This window comes from Dama dama, chromosome 11, assembly GCF_033118175.1.
Source record: "Dama dama isolate Ldn47 chromosome 11, ASM3311817v1, whole genome shotgun sequence".
Lineage (NCBI taxonomy): Eukaryota > Metazoa > Chordata > Mammalia > Artiodactyla > Cervidae > Dama > Dama dama.
This window is the reverse complement of record NC_083691.1, coordinates 1,111,624-1,135,692: the sequence shown is the minus strand read 5'-3', so window position 1 is coordinate 1,135,692 and position 24,069 is coordinate 1,111,624. Positions and strand designations below refer to the sequence as shown.

Sequence of the window (24,069 nt, the reverse complement as noted above, 5' to 3'; positions counted from 1 at the left end):
CTGCAGGGCAGCCGACTGGCTGTCAGGCACAGGAGGGAGCCGGGCAACACCACGGTCCGGGGGCGGAGGCCCCTCAGGCCTGGCCTGGCCGATGGGCGGGCGGGTGGTCTGCTTAATGAAGCCAGCCTGTGCCTTTGCCGACACCCACGGGGAGGGTATAAGCCTGGGCTGGGCCCGAGGACCGTGTCCTGTGGCTTTGGGGAGCTGGCCCCAGCCCCTGCCGGCCGGACATGAGGGGCAACTTGCTCACGGCCCTGTTGGGGCTGCTCGTGGTGCTGGCGGCTGGCAAGGAGGACTTGGGCCTCCAGAACTTCAACTTGACCCAGGTGGCTGCATCAGGGCGCCTGCCATGGTGGATGGCCAGGCCGGCCGGAGGGAGCCTGGGGGCCCTGGGGACATGCTCCCTCTAGAGCCCCTGCCAGCTCCAGGCGTGCAGGGCCCAGGAATTCCCCAGACCACTGTCCTACTTGGCTGGGGGAGGCCCTGATCCCAGCGGCGAGCCCCCCAAGGCAGCCCCCCTCCAGCTTGCTGCCCCCCCAGTTTTCAGGCATGTGGTACGAGATTGCCTTGGCCTCCAACCTGGAGCACCAGAGCCCCTCCCCAGGGCGGAAGGTGGGGGCCGTGAGAGTGGAACAGGATGGGGCCCAGCTCAGCCTGACCTCCGTGTCTGACCAGTGAGTGGCGTGGGCCTTCCGGGTGTCCCGCGGGCCCCCTGGCGGGACGAGGATGGGGCGGGGGGAGGAGGGTGCTGGGGCCCCGGGGCAGAGTGGAGGCACGGACTTCCGCTCTCTAAGGCGGCTTCCTGAGGTGCCGGTGCCTGGACGTGGCGCCGGGCAGGGGCCTGCTGGTCGGGGGGCTCCCTGTGATCTCAGAGCTGCCCCTCGTCCAGAGCAAGGCGCGGTGAGGGTGGGTGAGGCTGGGCTGAAAGCGTCTGCCCTCTCAGCATGAACCTGTGCGTGAAGGAGAAGAACCAGGCCGTGAAGGGGGACGCCCCCGGGAAGTTCAAGCTCCCTTTAGACTCTGGTGAGGAATGCGGCCTGCGATCGCCCCTTCCTCACTCCCTGCCCCATGCCCTGCTCAGCCCAGAGGCCAGGGCGGTGCCCAGCAGCCCAGAGTCCTCAGCCCCGCCCTCCACACGGCTGGAAGCCGGTGGGGACGCTCCGTCCCACCGCACGCGGCCCTTGCTCGGCCACCCTGGCCCTGAGGGTCTTCCCGTGGGGACGTAGTCACCCAGAGCCCTCGGCCTGAGCTCACTGCCCAGCCTGCACGGAAGCCGCCCAGCCTCTGGCCTGGGCTGCCCGCACCTCCTCACTGCAACCTCTGATGAGACTGATCGGGTGTCCTCTGTCCTGGCCAGTGGGGCTCCCTGCCCACCCTCCTCAGGAAGCTCCCCCGGGGAGTCCAGAAGGCCTCTGTGGCCCCCTGTGTGTGTAGCACCTACCTGCGTGTGTCCTTTCCGGGGTGCGGGTATGGCCCATGGGAAGCCCCCCCAGCACACAGCCTGGGACTCCTGTGTTTGGTTTGTCCCAAGGAGGCAAAGAGGTCATCGTGGTGGCCACGGACTACAAGACCTACGCGATCATGAACATCGTCCTGCACAGAGGCGGGAAGCCCAGCAGCGTGCTAAAGCTCTACAGTGAGCCCGGGCCTCCCGCTCCAGCCCCGCCCCGGCCAGGCCCCACGGGGAGCGGGCAGGAGAGGCCTAGGGGGTGGACGGGTGGGGGCCCGGGGCGGGGGGGGGCGGGGAGCGGGGACTGGCTGGGCAGGGAGGCCCCAGCCAGCCGCGCCCCCCTCCTCGCAGCCCGGACCCTGGATCACAACGAGAAGGCCACAGAAGAGCTCGTGGAGAAGGCCGTGGAGCAGGGCCTGTCAGTCTCAGATGTGCAGCTGCTCACCAAGGACCGTGAGTGCTGGGCCGGGGGGCCGGGGGGCCCCCTTCCTAGGGACCATCTCCCCACTTCCCCACCGCCTCTTCTCCATAGTGACCTGTGTGAACCTGCTGTCCTAGGTGGTGAGTCCCCTTCCCCGCCCCGAGGTTGGGGCTGGGTCCCCAGGCCTCCCCGTCACAGCTGGAAGAGGAGGCTGGGGTCCCAAGAGGCGGGGGCTGACTCCGGGGCGGGCGGAGCCGGGGCTTCCCGAGGGTCGGGGCCGACCCGGGCGTGGACCCCGGGAGCATCTCCTGTCCTGGGCCAGCCCCTCCTGTGGCTGCAAAGCCTGGGCTGAGAGGGGCCCGGGCGCCCGTCCCCCGCACAGCCCCGCACGCTGTCCCAGCCTGCGGGAGGTGCGCCAAGCTCCTGAAGGAGGCAAGTCTCCCGCCAGGCTGAGTCCCGGCCTGACGGGAGTCTGTGTTCACTCTAGCTCCCGGGGCCTCCAGGGCATTGATGCCAGGAGGGGGCCCTGGAGGCTGGGGCGGGCGGGGCAGGGCAGGCTGGCCTCTTCTGGGTTTCCACCCAGCAGTGTCCTGCTGGGGGGCACAGGCCTTGTGGACCCCGTGTCGGGCTCCCGGGTCCCCCACTGTACTAACCCTTCAGCTGCACAGCCCCCTCTGTCTCAACAGCCCCGAGAGTCGGGACTGTGACCCCACTTTACAGGTAGAGAAACTGAGGCCCAGGCCACTCAGCTAGGACGCACACTCCTGGCCGGGGCCCTCGGATGAGGGCGGCACCCTGAGGCTCTGCCCTTCCATGTCGCAGGAGCTGACCTAGGGGCGCCCCCGCCCCCCACCGGGGTGCTTCCAGCTCTGGGGGGCCACCGGCACGTGCTCCCCCCAAATAAACTCTACAGCCGAACACATGGTCCCATCTTTCCTGGGGGGCGAGGGGTGGCGGGCGGGCTGGTGGGGTGTGTGTCCCTGCCCTCCACAGCGCAGCAGACCTGGCTCTAGGGAGGTCTAGGTTCACCCAGACCGGGGGGGACACCGGCCCCTGGGTGGGCTCCTCACGCTGTGGTTGAGACAACTGCGGGCAGGCCGGCCCCCGCTGTCCCCCTATCCCTCCGCCAGCCCGGGCTGCTCAGCGCCTGCGGGCCGGGCTGCCCTGGGCCCCCTGGTCTCTCCTCTGGTCCCCGAGAGCCCGCAGCAGCCCCAGGCTGGCCCCGAGCCGAGCTCCTCCCAAGTGGATGGTGACCACGGCTGCCGCCTATCTATCTTCGCCTGGCTCCCTGCTGGCCTGAGCTCAAATCCATGGGCATTAGGTCCAAGGCCCTCTCGGGCCACAGCTGCCCTAGCCCGGCCCCTGCTGGCTCCATCCCTGGTCAGCCTGGCCCTCCTCAGTGCCTCGGGGCACCCCCCATGGCTGCAATGTGTGACCACACCCTCCTTCTATCGGCTGGGGCAGGGCAGAGAATGTGGGTGGGCGTCCTCCCCCTGCCCACGTGCAGAGCAGGATCACAGGGCTTCTGAGCACAGCTGAGGGGCTGGTGGGGCCCATCCGGCCAGAGAAGAGAGACCCTGCTGACCCCAGCGGGCCACCAGAAAGCCCGCAGGAGTAAGGACCACCCTTGAGGGGAGGGCCTGTCTGAGACGGGTACAGAAAGATGAATAGGGGGACGTTTGGAGGCTGCACTCCAACGCATGCAAGGTGCCTGGGGAGCGCCTGGCCTTCCCCCCAGACCTGTCTGGCCAGAGCTCAGGAGAGCAGGGCCGTCTGCCTCAGCTGGACCTCCCGATAGAAGGTTCTAGGATGTCTGCTTGGGCTGCCGTAACACAGAACCCGCTGAACGCGGTACAGAAGCAACAGGGGTTTCTTCTCTGCAGGCCGGAAGTCTGGGGTCAGGGTGCTAAGAGGCTGGTGTCTGGCGGGGCCCCCGTGACGGCTTGTGGATGGCAGCGTTCCCTCTCCCTCCTCGCACCCTCTTCTCTGCACACGTGGGGACAGGTCTCTGGGGTCCTGCCCTCTTCTAAGGGGCCCAGCCCTACCCCACTTCACTTTCACCCCCTGGAAGGCCCCAGAGGCGTTGGCCAAATACATCATGTCCAGTACGAGGGCTTCAGCACAGGAAGGGGGGCAGGGACAATTCAGAGGGCGATGACGGAGACCAGGGCTCCCACCACATGTCCTCCGGGTGAGCGGGCACAGAAGTTACTGCACAGACAGAGGAAGGGGAAAACGCAGTCTGCGGTTTAAAACAAGGAGTTAACAAAAACGGGGGTTTCCCTGGTGGCTCAGATGGTAAGGAATCTGCCTGCAACTGATGATTGATGATTTTGAACTGTGGTGTTTTGACCCAGGTCAGACACGACTGAGTGATTCACACTTTCACTTTATCCTCACCCACAGTGAGTCCTCAGGCTGACCTTTACTGAGAGGGGGTGTGCATCACTCCTGCTACAAGTGTATTTCTGTTTGTCTTGACTTCTATTTTGCCTTTGGAAGTTTGATGCCAGCTTGTTCTCACCCTTGAAAGTAATTTGATCATTTGCCTGGAGACCCTGATGAATTTTCCTTCATTGGTAAAGTCTGAGAGTCAATTTCTTTCCTGAGAACAATTAGCTCTTACTGAATTCTTTCCTGTTTTTGTTCATCTCTGCTCTTAGTTAATTAAAAAAATATATTCCAAGATGTTCTTCCAATGTCTTTCAATGCTTTGGCATATTTAGTTCAGTTTGGAGTTTCATGTTATAGTTATTGCTTTCCACATACGCTCCTCTCCCCATGGTGGGATTTTCATTAGAAGAAATGTTTTCATTCTTTCCTTGATTTCTTCTTCTAAGAGCAAAGTATGAAGACTCCTTAAGTCTATTCATCTCTTGAACGGGATTGGCAGTTTGGATGACTTTCAAGATTCCTAATTCATATGCATCCATATGCAGAGGACTCTTTCAGTTCAGTTCAGTTAGTTCAGTTGCTCAGTCTTGTCTGACTCTTTGTGACCCCATGGACCGCAGCATGCCAGGCCTCCTTGTCCATCACCAACTCCCAGAGCTTGCTCAAGCTCATGTCTATCGAGTCAGTGATGCCATGCAACCATCTCAGCCCATGTCGTCACCTTCCCCTCCTGCTTTCAATCTTTCCCAGAATCAGAGTCTTTTCCAGTGAGTCGGTTCTTTACATCAGGGGGCCAAAGTATAGGAGCTTCATCTTTGGCATCAGTCCTTCCAATGAATATTCAGGACTGATTTCCTTTAGGATGGACTGGTTTGTTGTCCAAGGGACTCTCAAGAGTCTTTTCCAACATCACAGTTCAAAATCATCAGTTCTTGAGTGCTCAGCTTTCTTTATGGTCCAACTCTCACATCCATACATGACTACTGGAAAAACCATAGCTTTGACTAGACAGACCTTTATTGGCAAAGCAATGTCTCTGCTTTTTAATATGCTGTCTAAGTTGGTCATAGTTTCTCTTCCAAGGAGCAAGCATCTTTTAATTTCATGGCTGCAGTCACCATCTGCAGTGATTTGGGAGTCCCCCAAAATAAAGTCTTTCACTGTTTCCATTGTTTCCACATCTATTTGCCATGAAGTGATGGAACCAGATGCCATGATCTTCATTTTTTGAGTGTTGAGTTTTAAGCCAGCTTTTTCACTTTCCTCTTTCACTTTGATCAAGAGGCTGTTTAGTTCCTCTTTGCTTTCTGCCATAACGGTGGTGTCATCTGCATATCTGCAGTTATTGATATTTCTCTTGGCAATCTTGATTCCAGCTTGTGCTTCATTGAGCCCAGCATTTTGCATGATGTACTCTGCATATAAGTTAAATAAGCAGGGTGACAATATACAGCCTTGATGTACTCCTTTCCCAATTTGGAACCAGTCTGTTGTTCCATATCTGACTCTAACTGTTGCTTCTTGACCTGCATACAGATTTCTCAGGAGGCAGGTCAGGTGGTCTGGTATTCCCATCTCTTTAAGAATTGTCCACAGTTTGTTGCGATCCACACAAAGGCTTTGGTGTAGTCAATAAAGCAGAAGTAGATGATTTTCTGGGAACTCTCTTGCTTTTTCTGTGATCCAGTGGATGTTGGCAAGTTGATCTCTGCTTCCTCTGCCTTTTCTAAATTCAGCTTGAACATCTGAAAGTTCTCAGTTCACATGCTGTTGAAGCCTGGCTTGGAGAATTTTGAGCACTACTTTGCTAGTGTGTGAGATGAGTGCAATTGTGCAGTAGTTTGAGCATTCTTTGACATTGCCTTTCTTTGGGATTGGAATGAAAACTGAGCTTTCCAGTCCTGTGGCCACTGAAAATTTTCCAACTTTGCTGGCATATTGAGTGCAACACTTTCACAGCATCATCTTTTAGGATTTGAAATAGCTCAACTGAAATTCCATCATCTCCACTAGCTTTGTTCTTAGTGATGTTTCCTAAGGACCACTTGACTTCAAATTCCAGGATGTCTGGCTCTAGGTGAGTGATCACACCGTCGTGGTTATCTGGGTCATTAAAATCTTTTTTGTATAGTTCTTCTGCGTATTCTTGCCACCTCTTCTTAATATCTTCTGCTTCTGTTAGGTCCATAGCATTCCTGTCCTTTATTGAGCCCATCTTTGCATGAAATGTTCTTTTGGTTTCTCTGATTTTCTTGAAGATATCTCTAGTTTTTCCCATTCTATTGTTTTTCTCTATTTCTTTGCATTGATCTCTGAGGAAGGCTTTCTTCTCTCTCCTTTCTATTCTTAGGAACTCTGCATTCAGATGGGTATATCTTTCCTTTTCTCCTTTGCCTTTAGCTTCTCTTCTTTTCCCAGCTATTTGAAAGGCCTCCTCAGACAACCATTTTGCCTTTTTTCATTAGTTTTTCTTGGGGATGGTCTTGACACTGCCTCTTGTACAATGTCATGAACTTTCATCCACAGTTCTTCAGACACTCTGTCTATCAGATTTAATCCCTTGAATCTATTTGTCATTTCCCCTGTACAACCATAAGGGATTTGACTTAGGTCATAACTGAATGGTATACTGGTTTTGCCTAGTTTCTCCAATATGTCTGAATTTTGCAATTAGGAGTTCATGATCTGAGCTACAGTCAGCTCCCAGTCTTATTTTTGCTGACTGTATAGAACGTCTCCTTAATGGACTCTCTTTAATGGGTGGCATTTGGGTACTGGTGTGTGTGTGAAGTTTGGCTCTCTTTTGTCTTGAAGGATCCTACATTTACAGGTGTTTATTTTACTCCACTACCCAGTGTGGAAAGGCACCCTTGCCCTTTCTAACGCTCCTCCTTCCCAAAAGTGATGCCTTTCTGAAGTCGCCGCTGAGCCCCAAGCTGCCCCGTGGTCCCGTCTTGGCGGCTGGTCTGCATCCCTTGTTGGAGTTCTGGACCTATTTCAGCTCAGTCTTAGGGCACTTGTCCATCTCCTCTCCTCTCCACAATCCTTCTTAGTTCTCCAGGAAGTCTTAAGACAGAGGCGCAAGAGAGACCTTTGGGGACTTTGGGGTTTTTTACTTACAAGAAATACGAGGTTTCTATTTTTCATGATTTGTGTGGTTGCATTTTTTTTTTTTTTTTGCAGGACTATGCAGAGATTTAGTTTTAATAATGGTCACTCAGCAAAAGAGACACAGATGTATAGAACAGCCTTTTGGACTCTGTGGGAGAGGGCGAGGGTGGGATGATTTGGGAGAATGGCACTGAAACATGTATATTATCAAATGTGAAATAGATCGCCAGTCCAGGTTTGATGCGTGAGACAGGGTGCTCAGGGCTGGTGCACTGGGATGACCCTGAGGGATGGGGTGGGGAGGGAGGTGGGGGGGGGTTCAGGATGGGGACCACATGTACACCCGTGGCGGACTCATGTCAACATTTGGCAAAACCACTACAATATTGTAAAGTAATTAGCCTCCAATTAAAATAAATATGTATTTTTAAAAATTGTCACTATCTTGTTTTACACAGATATTCAATTGCCTTTTTTTATAGTTGCATCTTTAGAGTTTATAATGTTTTGTGAAAATGCAATACAGTTTCAAATATGGTTCTCACCTCGTGAAGCAGAGTAATCTTAGCTGTTTCCACAGCCTCTGCTGCAGTCTGAGTGTCTGAGTACCCTCCCCCTCCAACTCAAGTCCTGAACCAACAGTAACCAACGAGGTCCTGCTGTGAAGCACAGGGGACTCTGCTCAGTATCATGTGGCCGCCTGGGTGGGGCCGGGTTTGGGGGAGCAAGGTACTCAGTAGGGCTGAGTCCCCCCGTTCACCTGAAACCATCATGATATTGTTAATTGGCTATACCCCAATATAAAATAAAAAGTTTAAATTTAAAAAAAGTGTGTATATATATATTATATATATATATAAGAAGTTCTAATTCTTTGGCCACCTGATGTGAAGAACTGACTCATTGGAAAAGACCCTGATGCTGGGAAAGATTGAAGGCGGGAGGAGAAGGGGGCGACAGAGGATGAGATGGTTGAATGGCATCACCGACTCGATGGACATGAGTTTGAGTAAACTCTAGGAATTGGTGATGGACAGGGAAGCCTGGTGTGCTGCAATCCATTGGGTCTCAACGAGTCAGACACGACTGAGCGACTGAACTGAACTGATACACACACATATATATATAAAACTGAATCACTTTCTGTATAGCAGTAATTAACATAACACTGTAAATAAACTATATTTCAATAAAATAATTAAAAATTTTTTAAAAAGTTATAAAGTGAAAGTCCAGTCCAACTCTTTGAGACCCAATGGACTATACAGTCCATGGAATCCTCCAGGCCAGATTACTGGAGTGGGTTCTACTCCCTTCTCCAGTTGATCTTCCTGATTCAGAGATGCAACCTGGGTTTCCTGCACTGTAGGCAGATTCTCTACCGTTACCAGGGTAGTCATTGGTCCTATACGTGTGAAAGTCACTCAGTCATGCCCGACTCTTTGCCACCCAGAGTCGGTATAGTCCATGGGATTCTCCAGGCCAGAATACTGGAGTGGGTAGCTGTTCCCTTCTCCAGGGGATCTTCCCAAGCCAGGGGTTGAACCCAGGTCACCTGCATTGCAGTTGACACCCTAAGCCCTGATGTGATGGGACTGAGGGGTGGGGCCTTTGGGAGGTGATTAGGTCATGAGGGTGGAGCCTCATGATGGGAATGGTGGTTTGGTGGTTTAGTTGCTAAGTCATGTCTGACTCTTTGACCCCATGGACCATAGCCTGCCAGGTTCCTCTCCCCATGGGATTTCCCAGATAAGAATACTAGAGTGGGTTGCTATTTGCTTCTCCAGGGGATCTTTCCAAAACAGGGATTGAACCTGGGTCTCCTGCATTTCGGGCGGTCTCTTTACCGACTAAGCCACCAGGGAAGCCCAATGGGTCTGCTTCTAGCATCTGCTTTTTTCTGCTGTCTCACTCACCTAGGCTTCATCTCCCAGGTGTTTTTTCAGGAAATCCCACTTGAAAAAATAATGAACAAGGATAATGTGAAGGTTGGGATGATGTTTTTGTCTTTCACTGTCGTTTTCTCCCATCAGGCGTCTGGGAGGCTGGTGGTCAGGTGGGAACCCTGACCACCAACAGTTCTAACTGTTGCCTCCTGACCTGCATACAGGTTTCTCAAGAGGCAGATCAGGTGGCCTGGTATTCCCATCTCTTTCAGAATTTTCCACAGTTTATTGTGATCCCCACAGTCAAAGGCTTTGGCATAGTCAATAAAGCAGAAACAGATGCTTTTCTGGAATTCTCTTGTCAAGAGTGTATGTCTATTACACTTTAATAAAACTTTGCTACACAAAAAGCTCTGAGTAGTCAAGCCTTGTCTCTGGCCCTGGATCGAAATCCTCTCCTCTGGAGGTCACGAATCCAAGCGTAGCACACGACTCACCACCGCAATCTTTCACTGGCACCACCAACCCAGTGCCAAAGCCTATCAGTGCAGCCTCCAAATGCAGCCCACAGCACCCCTGCCTGCTCCATCGCTGAAGCACCCTCTAAACCTTAGCAGATGCTCTCCTGGAGGGCTGGCTCCCAACCAAGCAGGAAGGCCACGTGTCCACCATGCTGACATCCTTGCCTGGACCCTCCCAGTGCAATCAGAAGAACTGAAGCTCCCACCAGGCTTCAAGTCACAGAAGGCTGTGGCCGGAGACCCCAACTTACAGCCCAACCCTTGCCTGACCCTCCGATCCAGCCACTTGGGCCTCCTGAAGCTTATCAAGTAAGCCAGGGCTCAGTCCCACGTGGTTGAGGGTCCTCCGCTTGACCCTCTGCATCCCCGTCCCCATTTTGTCTTCCTGACCTCCCCCCACGTCTGTTTACCTGTCTGCGCTACGAGGGGTAGGGGCTCTGACTCCTTGGCAGGACCCGCGGCTCTGAGGACAGGACTAACACCAAGTACAGGCTCACAGTGTTTGGGGAGTTAACCCACTAAGCCGTTTTTAGATGCGCCACCCCGTATCCCGTGGTCGTCTTCAGTACAGGTAATCCCTTACGCAAAGCCCACCCCAACAAACTACTAACAGTAATCAAGTCTCTAACAGCTTGGAGACAAGGCAGGCGACCTAGGCCAGGCGCCACCCGCCTGCGTCCACAGCACATCTGAGCCCGGCGCCTGGAGCGCGCGCAGGCCCGCCCCCTCCGTTCCGGCCGGAGCAGGCCCCGCCCCTCCCCGTCCGGCCCTCCCTCTGTCCGGCCCCGCCCCCTCCGCTCCGGCCCGGCACAGGCCCCGCCCCTCCCCATCCGGCCCCGCACAGGCCCCGCCCCTCCCCATCCGGCCCCGCCCTCCGCCGGCCTGGTGTAGGTCAGCCAGCCGGTTCCCCGCGCCGCGCCAGCCATGGTGAACCTGGGCCTGTCCCGGGTGGACGACGCCGTGGCCAGCAAGCACCCGGTGAGAAGGCCGGCCTGGACGCGGGCCCCGACCTCAGAAGCTGACCTGAGCGGGGCGGGGCCTTGGTGGGAGTACTTTCATCAGGGAAGCGAAGAGGGACCGAGGCGTGGGACGCTCTTGCGGTGGCGGCGGAGGCCTCCCGCCTGGGTGGGCACGGGGGCAGGCGCGGAGTGTCTGGGCCGCCAGGGCCTCACGATGAGTGGTCCCCTCCCTCGGGGTCGGAGTGCGCCCTGGAGAGGGGCAGGAGGGGCAGGGAACTGAGACTTCAACCCCTTTTCCATCCCAGGGACTAGGTGAATACGCCGCGTGCCAGTCGAACGCTTTCGTGAAGGGCGTTTCCACCTTTGTCACAGGTAGGCTGGGTCCGGGGTGTGAGGCCAAACCCTGACTCCCCAGCAAGTGGCGCCAGGTCACCAGCCCGCAGTGCTGGGAGCCTGGCAGGTGCTGCGGGCGCGCCGGCTCTGCCGCGGTGGTCCCCTGGCCAGCCCCTAGGACAAGCTGGCTGATGGGGACCGTGGCTCTTGGCAGGTACCGGTGCGACCTTCGGCCTGCAGATGCTGGTCCAGAGGAGGCTTCCATTCCCCTTTCAGTGGAAGGTGCTGGTGGCTGTGGGTGGGTACTCCAGCCTGCGACCCCTGAAATGCACCCCAGTTGCCGCTGGCTCTTGAGCAGAAGTGGGTTCCCACTAGGGGTGGGTGGCTGTGGTTCTGGGCATGCCCGTCCCACTGACCCCTGACCCCTGCTCCCCAGTCGCAGGCTCAGTGGCCAGCTACTGGGTGACCCGCGTAGAGTCGCAGAAATGCAGTGACCTCTGGCTCTTCCTGGAGACAGGGCGGCTCCCCAGAGACATGCACACAGGTGAGAGTCCCCAGGGCAGCGGGACGCAGAACCGAGGCGCCAGTGCCCAGAGCTGGAGGCAGCAAGCCCAGGCCCATGGTGTAGGCTGCACAGGCCTGTCCCCTTGACATGCACACGAGGGGCACAGACGGGAAGGAGAGGGCCCGTGTGCAGGAGGAGGACGCAGGACGGGGTGGGTGGCCCTGGTGGAGTGAGTGCAGAGGGAGGAGGGCAGACACCCCAAGAAGAGAGGCTGGATGGAAAGGCCCTGCATCGGACACCAGGCTGGCTGATCTCAGGTCTGGCCTCCACTGCCTGCACCCCTCCTGTTCCAAGCTCAGTTTTTGCCTCCAGAAAATGGGCACAGGGACTGGGACCAGCTTTGGGGTGTGGTTCTAGCTGTCTTCTCTGCTTCCTACAGATCGGCGTAGCTAGGAGCGCTCCAGCCGGGGCACCGGAGACCTGGGGCCAGACAGTTCTAGAACACAGCCCTCGGCACCTCTGTACCCTGGGTTGGCCCTCCCCACACCCGTGGCCCCCGCACACAGGCATGACCAGGTCTGTTGAACCTGTGCAGACTGCTCCTGCCCAGCCTGACCGCCCGGGAGCTCAAGCCAGGAGCCTCCGTTCCTGGGGTGGCTGTCCTCCTGCAGGTGGACACAGCATGCCTTTGGGGGCAGTCCTGGAGCAGGGAGGGGCTTCTGCACTCCGCCACTGCCACTCCCTTTCTGGCCCCTGCATCCCCCACCCACGCCAGTCAGAGACGACAGTTCCCCCCGGGGGCTGGGGAACTAATAAACACCTTGTCCTGTTTCCCACCCAAGTTCTAAAGCAGTCAGGGAACAAGTCAGAGCAGTAAGAAGATGACAGAAACATCTCCTTGAAACCACACCGCTGACGGAAGGAGGCACCAGGGCAGTTCTGAATCTGAACCCCAGAATTAGACATCTGGGGGGCCGCACATGCTCTCCACGTGGGCGGGGGGTGGGGGGGGGGCACAGAGCAGGTGTGTGCAGCCAAACAGCATCTGGCTCTCAGGAGAGGAGGGCAGGAAGTGACCACGCCCAGCTGCCTACCATTCCAACCCACCTGTCAGATTAAGTCACTTTTCTCTGGGGGGAGGAGGAAGTGAGGGGCACAGGGAACCAGAGCCAGCTGACTGGAGCTCTGTCCACACAGAGGAAGGCTCCTGAGTGGGCAGGATTTCCAGCTCAGCCACGGCCCACAGAGGGAGAGGGAGCGGAAGAGATGACCCAAAACCTGGGCAGAGCCGTCCTTTCCAGCAGGCTCCTCCGGAACACTGAAGGTGCACCTCCCAGGGCCTCAATGCTCCAGGCCCAGCCCCGCCCTGCTGGCCTGGCCCATCACTCAAAAGAACATCTATTGCACACTTACGTGTACCAAGGAATCTGTGTGTAGGAAAGCAAAATGGTATCCATGGTATAAGTCAGCTAGAGTTTGCGTTTTCTTTCGTGTAGAAGTCCAGGTGGGTGGCTTGGGGCCAGCAGGGAGTCAGGAACCCAGGCTCCTTTTACTGTGCTCTATGCTGTAAGGGCCCCCATTCCAAATCTATCTCATGGTGCCAAGCAGCTGTACCAGCTCCAGCCATCATGTCTTCATCCCTGTGAAGAGGAAGGAGAAAGGGAGAGGAGAGTGATTCACTCACCACTCCTGCGTTCACTCCATGGGCTACAACTAAGTCAGGAGAGACACCTAGTGCAAAGGCCCCTAGGAGGGCGGCCTTGCTCCAGGCAGCATGTGTCCCCCTAAAGCTTGGGTTCTCTATCTGAGGAGAGGTGAACCAGTATCGGGGAACAGGCTCTGCATCACCCCAGGGAGAAGAGGGGCAGCGAAGGAGTAGACCATGCCCATGGCAGATCCTTCCTGAGGGTAAGACCTGGGCTCAGGGTGGGCAGAGGATGAACTTGGAGTTTCAGATGGAACTGAAAACCGAGAGTGAGCGGAAAGGAAAAGGGCTTGTGTGAGACATCACAGAAGATGCGAGCTGCAACAGCACACGGGTGAGGCCACTGCTGTGGCTGAATTGTCTCCCACAGGCTCACAGTGTGCAGCCCTTCCCCAGGACCTCAGGATGTGACTCCGTCTAGAGACCTGGCCTTTAGAGGGGTTGTTATCCGTCGCTCAGTCGTGTCCGACTCGTTGCAACACCATGGACGGTAGCATGCCGGGCCTCCCTGTCCTTCACCATCTCCCAGAGTTTGCTCAAACTCATGTTCAATGAGTTGGTGATGCCATCCACCCATCTCATCCTGTGTCATCCCCCTTTTCCTCTTGCCCTCAATCTTTCCCAGCATCAGGGTCTTTTCCAATGAGTCAGCTCTTCACACCAGGTTGCTAAAGTAGGAGTTTCAGCTTCAGCATCAGTCCTTCCAGTGAATATTCAGGGTTGATTTCCTTTGGGTTTGACTGGTTTGATCTTGCAGTCCAAGGGACTCTCAAGAATTTTCTCCAGCACCACAATTTGAAAGCTTTCTTTGGTGCTCAGCCTTCTTTAAAGGGGTAACTAAATTAAACGGGGATGGGCCCTCATCCCGTCAGACTGGTGTGCTTATCAGAGCAGGTTAGGACCCAGAGAGTCCAAGGTAAGGACCCCATGAGGACACAGCAGGAAGGCGGCATCTACCAGCCTGGGGGAGAGGCCTCAGCAGAAGCCAGCCCCGCGACACCTTGATCTCAGACTGCCAGCCTCCAGGTTGCACGACAATAAATTCCTGTTGCTTTAGCTGCCGGGTCTGTGGTGCTTTGTTTCGGCAGCCCTGGCAAACTCATGCAGGTTGGGAAAAGTACCCCAGCTGGTGCACACCCCCTGGAACCCCAGGCTTGAGCCACGTGGCTGTAAGGCAGCCTTGGGCTGGGGGTGCAGAGGGAGGGCACTGGCGCCTCCTGTAGTCAGGTGAAGTTGTTGAAAATCACTCAGTGTGTCCAACTCTTTGCAACCACACGGACTGTAGCCCACCAGACTCCTCTGCCCTGCAAGAATACTGGAGTGAGTTGCCATGCCCTCCTCCAGGGCATCATCCCCACCCAGGGATCTAGCTCAGGTCTCCTGCATTGCAGGTGGATTCTTTACCACCTGAGCCACCCGGGAGGCCAGATTTATTTCTGGAGTGAGTGAGAGCTAAAACCAGATCCAGGACTTCGCCAGGGAAGTGGGGGTCGAGCAGGGAAGGTCATTAAGAGATGTGGGGTAGTGAGGGCTGAGGTTAGGGGTCTCACGAGCTGGGTCCTCAGGGTGTGGTTTGAACTTGGGGTGGTGTGAGGAGACCCTGTAGGCAGTGAGAGGTTGGCGGTTTGTCAAGGCTCCGTGGAGGACCGTGGGGGTGTGGGGAGGACGGGGATGGTGCAATGGGGCCAGTGGGGGGTGCAGTGTGAAACCACCACAGGTCACCCTGCAGAAGACAGCGACCCTGACCAGGGCAGCACTCCTGAGCAGAGAGCAGCAGGGAGACTCCTGTCTGGGGGAACAACCCTGAGGCTGCCTGGGGGCAGAGGGTGGGGTCACCAGGGAGGGCCGGGAATTCCTGGGTTCCCTGGGCACTGAGAACCTTGGTCCCCGTCACAATGGGCCAGGATTCCAGGGACAATCTGAACTGAGGTTCTGCGGGGCAGGCTCAGCACAGACAGGGCGGGCGGTGCAGAGGGGCCCTGGAGGACCCCTGGGGCCGCCATGAAGATCCACAAGGAGGCGGAGATGGAGGAGCAGATCCAGGAGCTGAAGACCATCACTCGGCTCCAGGGTGCGTCTGCCGCCGGGTGACCGGGGGCTCCAGGTGCAAGACTGTTGGTCCTAACACAGAGACAGCCCAGGGCAAACTGGCTAGGGGCCATGCCACTGCTCACCCGCAAGCAGAGCTGGGAGAATGGATGGGAAGGGTCTGCCATGGGGAGGGGCTGGAGAAGCTGGGGGCTTCAGAGAGATTTGTGAGTATAGTGGGCCCAAAGCCAGAGGGGACAGGAGCGTCTGGGAGTGATGACAGGCCTGCCCATCCTGGCTTCCACTGCCCCACCCACCCTACCACCCAGCAACACTGCCCTGAACGCTGTCCAGATGAGCACCGCTGGACAGAGAAGTGGACCCCCATGCAGGCTGGAAGGTGCATGGGCTTAGAGGCAGCAAGCTCATGCCCCAACTCCGCACCACCCGGGAATCCAGGCTGGGGCCCTTGGCCCACATCCCACTGCCCTGCCCCTCCCCCGCCCACAGACCAATGTCGGGCGCTGCAGATCCAGTCGGTAAAGGAGAAGACAGTCAAGAACAAAGCCACGCTGGCTCTCCTGCGCAGCAACATCCGCCGCAAGTCCCAGGAGTGGGCTTTGGCCAAGAAGGTGGACACGGGGCCCCTCCTGCTGCCTGATGGCTGCGGGCGGGGGGCGCGCGCTGAAACAGCCCCTCCCCCCAACATAGATGGACAGCCGGCCCCTGCTTTCCCCACGCTGACCCTACCACCAACCTCAGGGGGTGGGGCCTGGACCCAATTAGGGGCCCTTTCTGAGGCTACCCCCTGCGGCAGCCACCTAGGGGACACGGGAACCCTCCTCTCTGGACCCCATCACATCCGAGCGGGCATGACCCGATGGGGCCTGCAGCGCTGTGCCCCTTGTAGCCCCAGGAGCTGGGGTCTTGCTGCGCAGAAGGGTCCCGGGGAGAGGGCCTGGAGGGGCCGGCGGCCGAGTGAACGCAGCGGGGGCGAGCCCCCGGCTCAGCCGCCGCCGCTCCGCAGTACGACCAGTGGACCATCTCCAGGGCCTGTGGGAAGGACGTGCCCATGAGGCTGGCGAACAGCCGCTGCACCATGGAGGTAGGCGGCGGGACGGCCCCTCCGCCCTGCCAGCCGGTGCACCCCCAACTATACTACGAGGTGGAGCCGGTGGGGAGCGGAGCGAGTGCCCAGCCACAGGGTCCCTGTGGGGCGGCCACAGGCTCCTCCCGACGGGCTCCGGGGCCCCCCCGCGCACCCACTAGCGGGTCGTGCCCTCCCCGACGCAGGTGGCGCGGGAGAAGCTGCGCAAGTATGTTTTCGACCGCGTGAACGTGCACAACGTGCTGATCCACTTAGTGCGGAGGCGCGGGCGGAAGCTGGAGAGTATGCAGCTGGAGCTGGCCGGCCTGAAGAGCCAGCCGGACGCCACCAAGGAGGAGCTGCGCCTGCGGCAGGTGCGGCGGCGGGCGGGGCTCAGGGGCGGCCGAGGGGCGGGGCGGAGCAGGGGGCGGAGCCTCCGGGGCGGTCCCTTGAGAGACGGGGCCTCCGGTGCCGGACGAGGGGCGGGGCCTAGAATGGCGCGGGGCGGGGCCTCGGGGGCGGGTCCCTGGAGAGGCGGGCGAGACTAGGCGGGCTAGGTGAGGCTCCTCCCCTTGGAAGAGAGACCAGCCCCGCCCCCGTGAGCCTCTGGGCTCCCAGGCGGCCTGTCTCGAAAGGCACTCTCAATGTGCCCTCCACCCCCCAACCCCAGGTCATCCGTCAGCTGGAGAACAACATAGAAAAGACGACGATCAAGATCACCACAAGCCAAAATATCCACTTCCTGTACATGGACCTGCTGGGCCACCTGAAAAATGTGAGCCCCCCTCACCCCGCATCCGAACACCTGCTACCGCATCCTGGTTCCAGGGAGCCTAACCGGGTTTGAAGGGCGGGAATCTCAGGCCCCAGGCTGTGTGCAGGACTGGGATCTCCGTGGGGGCGGGGTCCTCCAGGGCAGGGCAGGGCACCCTCCCCCCGCAGCTTTACACCTCTCCTGGAGCCTGAGTGACCCCAAGAAAGAGTGAGCCCTGCTTTGGGCGTCAGCTGAGCAGTGGCACCTTGTAGATGGGAAAGAATTTGTTATTTTCTACTCAGAAAAGGTGTGTCATGTGCTATGTCAGAATTTTTACTTTGCCCCATCGTTTTTCATTGCCCACCTTTTGGGGGCAAGAGACGAATGCAGCACACTCAGGAAGTCCCCTAACATCATCCAGGGCCAGCCGCCTCTGCACAGGCCAGTAGCCTGGGCTTGCTGCCCACTTCTTCCAAGCCAGCCCCCAGGCTCCCTGCCGAGGAGGCAGGGGGACAGGAGGCAGGGGGACGCCCCAGGGGCCTTGAGCCCTCCTAAGAGGCAACCCCCCTTCACTGGAGGCCCCCCGAGGCCCCCATAGAGCAGAGCACAGGCACCTGCCACAAGCCAGATGGCCGGAAGATGGGAGGAGGACAGGACGCCTCTGTCATCTGGATGCATTCTATCCTCCCAGTGGTCCCTTCTTGCCTTTCTAGAACATACGCATTAAAAACAATAACTCCCGTGGTCACCTGCATTTTTTGTTGGTTCCATGGCACAGCATTTGCGATCTTAGTTCCTTGATTAGGGATCAAACCCGTGCCTCCTCCAGTGGACGCCTGGAGTCTCAATCACTGGACCGCCAGGGTAGTTCCCACGTCCATTAAAAAAAAAAAAAAAACTTTCTGGGAGTCCAGTGGTTAAGACTCCGCGCCCCCAATGCAGGGGCACCTGTTCGATCCCTGGTCAGGGAACTAAGATCCCACATGCCGCATGGCACCCCCCCCCAAAAAAAAGTGGACATTAAAGACACTATATATTCTTTAAAAATAAAATTTTAAAAACAGTGGAGAGTCTACATAGTAATCAACAACAAAATACTAAAAGCTAAGATGTCTTGGACATTTGGGAACCTGACCCTGTATTAAATAATACATCATTCTACTGTCTCAATCCATCCTGACAGCAACCCCTTGAAAGAGCCATTATTACCTTGTTACGCACAGGAAAACTCAGGTTAAATGGCTTCCCTACGGTCCCACACTAGCTGGTCAGGTTAGCCTTGGCCCTGAGTCCTGAGTCTGACCCCACACCGTCTACTTCACTTCAGAGAGCAGTCAGCCTCCCAGGGCTCCAGGGCCACCTCTCAGGTGGCCGGACTCCCCATCACAACTTCCTAGGAAGTGTCTCTGGGTTCTGGCCCTGGGCAGGGACAAAGTCCACCAGCAGGAGGCCGTTTTCCTTCTCCAAACCTTCCTTTAACCTGCTTTGGGCCCGGCTGGAGCCAAAGGCCACGCCCTACTTGTCCTCTGGGCTCACACTGTCTGGGGTGAGGAGTGGAGAGCAGGTGTGGTCCACTCTGGGGGACAGAGGAGAATCAGGAAGGGGCCAGGGGAGCTGACCTGGGACGGGCCCTGCGGCTCCTGGGCTGTCAGGCACTGTGCCCCCCTGCCCTTGCACTGCAGAAGCTGGCAGGATACCCTACAGAGTTGGACAAGCTGCAGAATCTCGTGGCCAACTATTGCATGGAGCTGTCAGACATGACAGTCATGTCCAAGGATGCCATGATGATTACAGATGAGGTCAAGGTGAGCTCCCAGGCTGGGGCCCTGCAGAGCTGTCTTGCAAACCTGTCTGGCCCAGGGCCCACCCGGACACCCCTGCCCACACCCTGCCATCACTGGAGGAGTCCAGTGGCTGTCCTGCCAGCCTGCTCTCTCATCCCCCATGAGTCTGGGCAGATGGGGTCCCACCAGATACAGAATCCAGGAAGAAGACCGAGGAGGCAGAGATTTGGCCTGGCCAGGGCAGGTGTCACCCCTTCACCCCATCTATGCTGAGGCCCCTGAAAGGCCAGTGTACCCCTCTTCACGAAGCAGGGCTGCCCTGGGGTGCAGACTTGATGGGGGGGGCAGTGCACAAGCGGGTTCTGGGGGTGGAGATTGGGCAACACAGTCTTGGGATATAACAGGGCCAAAAGAAGCCATGGGGGCTGGAGCCTGTGGGGGCAGCAGGTGGCCCCCGGGGGAACCTGGAGCCCTGGGAGAAGATGGAGGGGACAAATGATCAGACTCATGTTTCCAAACGGGTGCGCTCTGACTGCAGAGATCGGAGGACCAGGGTCAAGATGCTAGTCACGTGGGCCAGGCTCCACGTGATGAAGATGGACTTGAGGCCTTTAAGAAGCCGCCCTGATGAGGGGTGGGGGAGTTAGATGTGCAGGCCAAGGGAGAAAGCAGCATCGGGGACGTGTGAGCAGGTGTAGACGGAAGGACAGCAGATTTAGCCACCAAAGCCAGACACGCTGGGAGAAAGGCGGTTTGGGGAAAGATGATGAGCTTTTGTTTAGACACATGGAATCCACTTTAGTGAGTTCTAAGGGGAGCTGGCAAGGTCTACAAGATGGCAGAGTAGAAGGATGTGTGCCAAAGGTCCGTCTGGTCAAAGCTATGGTTTTCCCAGTAGTCATGTATGAATGTGAGAGCTGGACCATAAAGAAACCTGAGCACCGAAGAACTGATGCTTCTGAACTGTGGTGTTGGAGAAGACTCTTGAGAGTCCCCTGGACAGCATGGAGATCAAACCAATCAATCCTAAAGGAAATCAATCTGAATATTCATTGGAAGGACTGATGCTGAAGCTGAAGCTCTGATACTTTGGCCACCTGATGCAAAGAACCGACTCACTAGAAAAGACCCTGATGCTGGGAAAGACTGAAGGCAGGAGGAGAAGCGGGTGACAGAGGATGAGATGGTTGGATGGCATCACCAACTCGATGGACATGAGTTTGAGCAAGCTCCGGGAGTTGGTGATGAACAGGGAAGCCTGGTGTGCTGCAGTCCATGGGGTCGCAGAGAGTCAGACTGAGGACTGAACTGAGCTGAAGGGGAGCTGGCAGAGGCGGCAGAGCGGCCCCAGGCGGAGCAGTGAGTGTAATGCAAGGGAGGGCTCAAAGGCCAGGAGAGGGGACACAGGTGCAGCATCCCAGATCAGGAAGACACTGGCTTAGCGCTCCACATGGCCTTAGTGGGACAGACCCCTGCCCCTTCCCCATGTCCCCAGATGAACATGAGTCAAGGGGAGGCCACCTTCATCGAGGAGCGCCGGGCACGAGAGAACCGGCTGAACCAGCAGAAGAAGCTGATCGACAAGATCCACACCAAGGAGACCAGCGAGAAGTACCGCCGGGTGAGCCGGCCCGTCCGGGCACCGCCCTCTGGGACCCCCAGTGCTCCTCAGCCCCACAGAGGACTCCCCTCACCACGCCTCCTCCTCCCTCTCTCCAGGGCCGGCAGGACTTGGACTTCCCCTCCAACCTGATGGGTCCAGAAACTCTGAAAGGTAAGCGCTCAGCTCTCACAGCCCCAGCCAAGGTCAGGAGAGGTCGGTCACCATGAGGCCAGGTGTCACCTGCAGTGGCCAGGGTGAGGGAGACCGATAAACCCCAACCCCTCCCTGGTGGGACCTGCATAGGGGCGCACCAATGGCCACAGCACTCGCTTCAGGGTGCTGCCACTGGCTCTGGGCTCTCAGCCAAGTGTGGCTAACCCCACCACCGCACCCCGCCTCTCAGCTGTAAAATGCACTCAGCAATGCCCACCCGGAACCCAAGCCCCCCTGAGAAGCTCCACTAAGTCCCACTGTGCCAGCTGCTTCTGGTCCTCCTCTGGATGGAGCCGCTCGAGGGCTGGCCGAGGAGGGAGCCAGTTAAGATAGAGGTGACTCTGAAGGGTACCCAGCTCTTGGGTGGCCTCCCCTGAGGACATGGGAGGGGCATCTGACAGCCCGCACAGAGCTCCCACGCCCTCCCTGCACGCTGGCCGTCCTTCCCCTCTGCTGCGCCCAGTGAGGAAGAGAGAGGCCTCCAAGGCTGACGTCGAATACCAGACGAACGTGACTGCTCTGGTGGAGAAGGTCAAGACTGCTGTGCAGTGCTCCCACCTCTGGGTACTACTCACGGACTCCTAGATGTGGGCAGAGGGGCAGGGAGAGGGGCCTGTCCCCAGCTCAAGGCCGGGCTGAGCCCGGCCGGGCTCTGCAGACACCTTTGCCTGAATGAACACACAAAGCAGCAGCCGCAGATCAGAGTGGAGGGCCTCCCGGGACGCGGCCGGCAAACCTGAGCTGTGGTCCAGGGTTGCACAGAGCCCGCGGGAATTTGAGGATTAAACCTCGAGGGGGTGGCCTCCACCTCCAACTCCTTCCCCTTCCCAAACCAACAGCAGCTGCCTCTCCACCCAACCCCCCTTTTACTTTAATCCGCTCTGGGATTATTATTAGTAAACCTTGAGCTCCTGTCCATGGTCCTGACATAAGCTTGTCCATCCTTGGACAAGAGACTCAGAGCCACTTGGTCTCTTGGTGGTGGTCTCTCCAGCTCTTTGTTGGGGTCGTCTGCCCGTTCTGCCCGTCGTGAGGGTAGCATGCAAGAACACACACCGAGGGCCTCACAGGCCCTCAACACACCACCACGGTTGACATTACTGACCACTGGGAGCCAGAAGAACCAGCTGCCCCTTGGCTCACAGTGGCTGCTCACCCCACTGGCCCTGCCAGGACATTGCTGGCCGGTTCCTGGCTCAGAAGAGCACGGAGGAGGACCTGGAGCTGCAGATGGAGGACTGTGAGGAGAGGCGGGCGCAGCTGGAGGCCTTGATGAAGAAGCTGGAGATAGAGGAGGCCATGCTCAAGTTCCGCCAGACGCCCAGCTCCGTCAGGTACCCGGGGTCCCGCCTTTCTCCGTACCGATAGCCTGGTGGCTGGCGCCAGGCTTGGAGCTGAGCAGACCCGCTGCCTCGGGGCCTGGCAGGGGTGCCCTCCATGCCCACGTCTTAGCTCTTGAGCCCAAATTAGCACAGCACTCGCTCAGGACCCCGCTGCCGTGCCCTCGGTCCGCCACCTCCCACCCTCATCCTCAACAGCTTTAAGTCTGTTGAGAAGAAAATGAAAGATATGCTGAAGGAGGAGGAAGACCGGCTGCAGCTGGCTCACAGCAACATGACCAAGAGTCAGAAGCTACTGCTGACCATCCAGACCGGCATCGACAACCTCTACATCCGCCTGATGGGCATCCCCCCGCCCATGGGCCAGGTACCAACGGAGCCAGGAGGAGCCCCCAGCACAGAGGGTCCCTGTGAGGGGCCAGGGTGAGAAAACTGGTTCCTCCCCGCTACAGAAGGAAGCAGCGCCCTCGACCACCCTGGACACGTACAGCAAGCTTGCGTACTGCGAGGGGAGGCTGCTGTACCTGGCTGACCGAGTGCAGATCCTGGCTGGGACGGAGGAGGTAGCCCTGGGCCGGGGGTGCCTGCACACCCCACCTGCCCCAAGGCTCACCGGCCCGGTGCCCTGCAGGTCAACACCAAGGTGAGGGATGCGCTGGAGTCCTCCACCCTGAAGGAGAAGCAGAACACCAGGATCAGCTTTGAGGAGATGGAGGAGGATGTCATAGGTACAGGCGGCCCGGCAGCTGGAGGGGAGGCGGGAGCAGGTGGCCCGCCTGAGCTGTGCAGAGGCAGGGGCTAGGGATGGCGTTTGCTGCATCTGACCAGGGTGGCCTGGAGGGACAGTGGGGGCAAGCAATGGGGAAGCTGCATCAGCTGTACCCGCGGGATTTTAATTGATGGAGGTGATGGGAAGGCACCAGTGCCAGTAGGCGGGCAGAGGGAGACCTAGGTCAGGGCCCCTATGGGGGTCTGTGGGGGAAGGGCAAGGCAGGGCACACAGCTTAAGATCCTCCCAGTCTAATAATTATGGCGCGTTTCGGGCCTCGGGGCTGTCCCTATCTTCTCTGGCACCTGGCCCTGAGGGATTCAGGCTTGGCGTATAGGGTAGATATTAGCGGTCGACAGTGGGCTCTGGAAGGACTGGGTGAACCCTGGGCTGTCTCTCTCCCCGGGTGTGCAAGACCCCAAACGCCAGACAGATAGTAAGAAACACACGTCGTTGGTACAAAGGGCTCTGCCGTGAAAGGATGCCAGAGGACAGCCCAGGATCTGGGGACGCAGGCGGGGAAGAGGGGCTGTGGGCGCGGCTGCCCTCCCTCTCCTCCCTTGCAGAAACCTTCCAGTTCGCCGACGTGGACCACAGTTATGTGCCCTCGCGGGCCGAGATCAAGAGGCAGGGTCAGCGGCTGATCGAGGAGAAGCTCAAGGTGGCCAAGAAGAAGAAGAAGTGACTGGAGGAGGAGGAGGCCGCCCTGCCCCACACCCCGCCCCCACGCTTGCATTGGTTACACAAATAAACATTTTTCCAGGACTCCGGGGCGCCGCCGGGACGCGGATGCGGGGCATCGCGTTGGGAAGTCTGCAGGGAAGTGGGATGTCCGGTGTGGATCTGGGCCCTGGGGCTCAGGGGCGAGGGTGAGTAGTGGGGTCCAGGCGGGGCGCGGACGGGGGTCCGGACTGAGCTGAAATCCGGGGGACAACTCGTAAAGCGGGACTGCAGAGTCCGAGGCCCTTTGCCTGCACCGCTTCGCCCTCCCGTGACCCTCGCGGCGCCCAGTACCCGCGCGCCCCTCGCCTGCAGCGTCCTACGCATCCGCACCTCGCGCGCCGCACTCCAGTGACTCTCGCGGCGCCCCGTAGCTGCGCACCTCGCGCGCCGCACGCTCGTGACCCTCGCGGCGCCCCGTATCCGCACGCCCCCACGCCCGCAGCGCTCTGCGCACGCGCGCCGCTCTCCCGTGACCCTCGTGGC

General features: G+C 58.2%; 3 protein-coding genes and 1 long non-coding RNA gene across 7 annotated transcripts; 3 read left to right on the top strand and 1 right to left on the bottom strand.

The window, feature by feature from the left end:
* The first annotated feature begins 230 nt into the window (after positions 1–230).
* Positions 231–2,008, top strand: LCN15 (lipocalin 15). The gene is made up of 6 exons (XM_061154182.1): positions 231–326; positions 541–674; positions 944–1,023; positions 1,532–1,636; positions 1,802–1,903; positions 1,983–2,008. Exons 1-6 carry the CDS (start codon positions 231–233, stop codon positions 2,006–2,008), a joined length of 543 nt encoding a protein of 180 aa, XP_061010165.1.
* Positions 2,009–10,635: 8,627 nt separating this feature from the next.
* On the top strand, positions 10,636–13,048 carry TMEM141 (transmembrane protein 141). Of its 3 annotated transcripts, XR_009694604.1 has the most exons (6): positions 10,636–10,761; positions 11,048–11,114; positions 11,290–11,373; positions 11,512–11,619; positions 12,020–12,156; positions 12,778–13,048. XR_009694604.1 is itself a non-coding variant. In XM_061154195.1 (5 exons), the coding sequence occupies exons 1-5, from the start codon at positions 10,708–10,710 to the stop codon at positions 12,789–12,791; spliced, it is 327 nt and encodes a 108-aa protein (XP_061010178.1). In that variant the 5' UTR covers positions 10,636–10,707; the 3' UTR covers positions 12,792–13,048. The 3 variants fall into 3 exon arrangements, 2 of the variants coding, with proteins under 2 accessions (XP_061010178.1, XP_061010177.1); XM_061154195.1 differs by lacking the exon at positions 12,020–12,156; XM_061154194.1 differs by lacking the exon at positions 12,778–13,048 and having other exon boundaries at positions 12,020–12,416.
* Positions 12,995–24,010, bottom strand: LOC133064300 (uncharacterized). Of its 2 annotated transcripts, none has more exons than XR_009694605.1 (3): positions 23,917–24,010; positions 22,619–22,764; positions 12,995–13,220 (listed from the first exon to the last, which is right to left on the bottom strand). It is a non-coding gene; the product is annotated as an uncharacterized LOC133064300 (long non-coding RNA). The 2 variants fall into 2 exon arrangements; XR_009694606.1 differs by lacking the exon at positions 23,917–24,010 and adding an exon at positions 23,434–23,513.
* Positions 15,287–23,775, top strand: CCDC183 (coiled-coil domain containing 183). Its single transcript, XM_061154154.1, has 14 exons — positions 15,287–15,356; positions 15,824–15,945; positions 16,341–16,418; positions 16,607–16,774; positions 17,071–17,175; positions 18,837–18,959; positions 20,434–20,559; positions 20,658–20,712; positions 21,218–21,318; positions 21,928–22,088; positions 22,293–22,461; positions 22,547–22,657; positions 22,726–22,822; positions 23,430–23,775. The coding sequence occupies exons 1-14, from the start codon at positions 15,287–15,289 to the stop codon at positions 23,546–23,548; spliced, it is 1,605 nt and encodes a 534-aa protein (XP_061010137.1). The 3' UTR covers positions 23,549–23,775.
* Positions 24,011–24,069: the final 59 nt, after the last annotated feature.

Coding starts and splice junctions, on each gene's coding strand:
- LCN15 (XM_061154182.1), top strand. CDS start 231: ATGAGGGGCAACTTGCTCACGGCCCTGTTGGGGCTGCTCGTGGTGCTG. Junction 675..943: donor CTGACCTCCGTGTCTGACCA/GTGAGTGGCGTG, acceptor CTGCCCTCTCAG/CATGAACCTGTGCGTGAAGG. Junction 1,637..1,801: donor CAGCGTGCTAAAGCTCTACA/GTGAGCCCGGGC, acceptor CCCTCCTCGCAG/CCCGGACCCTGGATCACAAC.
- TMEM141 (XM_061154195.1), top strand. CDS start 10,708: ATGGTGAACCTGGGCCTGTCCCGGGTGGACGACGCCGTGGCCAGCAAG. Junction 11,115..11,289: donor CGTTTCCACCTTTGTCACAG/GTAGGCTGGGTC, acceptor GGCTCTTGGCAG/GTACCGGTGCGACCTTCGGC. Junction 11,374..11,511: donor GAAGGTGCTGGTGGCTGTGG/GTGGGTACTCCA, acceptor CCTGCTCCCCAG/TCGCAGGCTCAGTGGCCAGC.
- CCDC183 (XM_061154154.1), top strand. CDS start 15,287: ATGAAGATCCACAAGGAGGCGGAGATGGAGGAGCAGATCCAGGAGCTG. Junction 15,357..15,823: donor GACCATCACTCGGCTCCAGG/GTGCGTCTGCCG, acceptor CCCCGCCCACAG/ACCAATGTCGGGCGCTGCAG. Junction 16,775..17,070: donor AGGAGCTGCGCCTGCGGCAG/GTGCGGCGGCGG, acceptor CCCCAACCCCAG/GTCATCCGTCAGCTGGAGAA.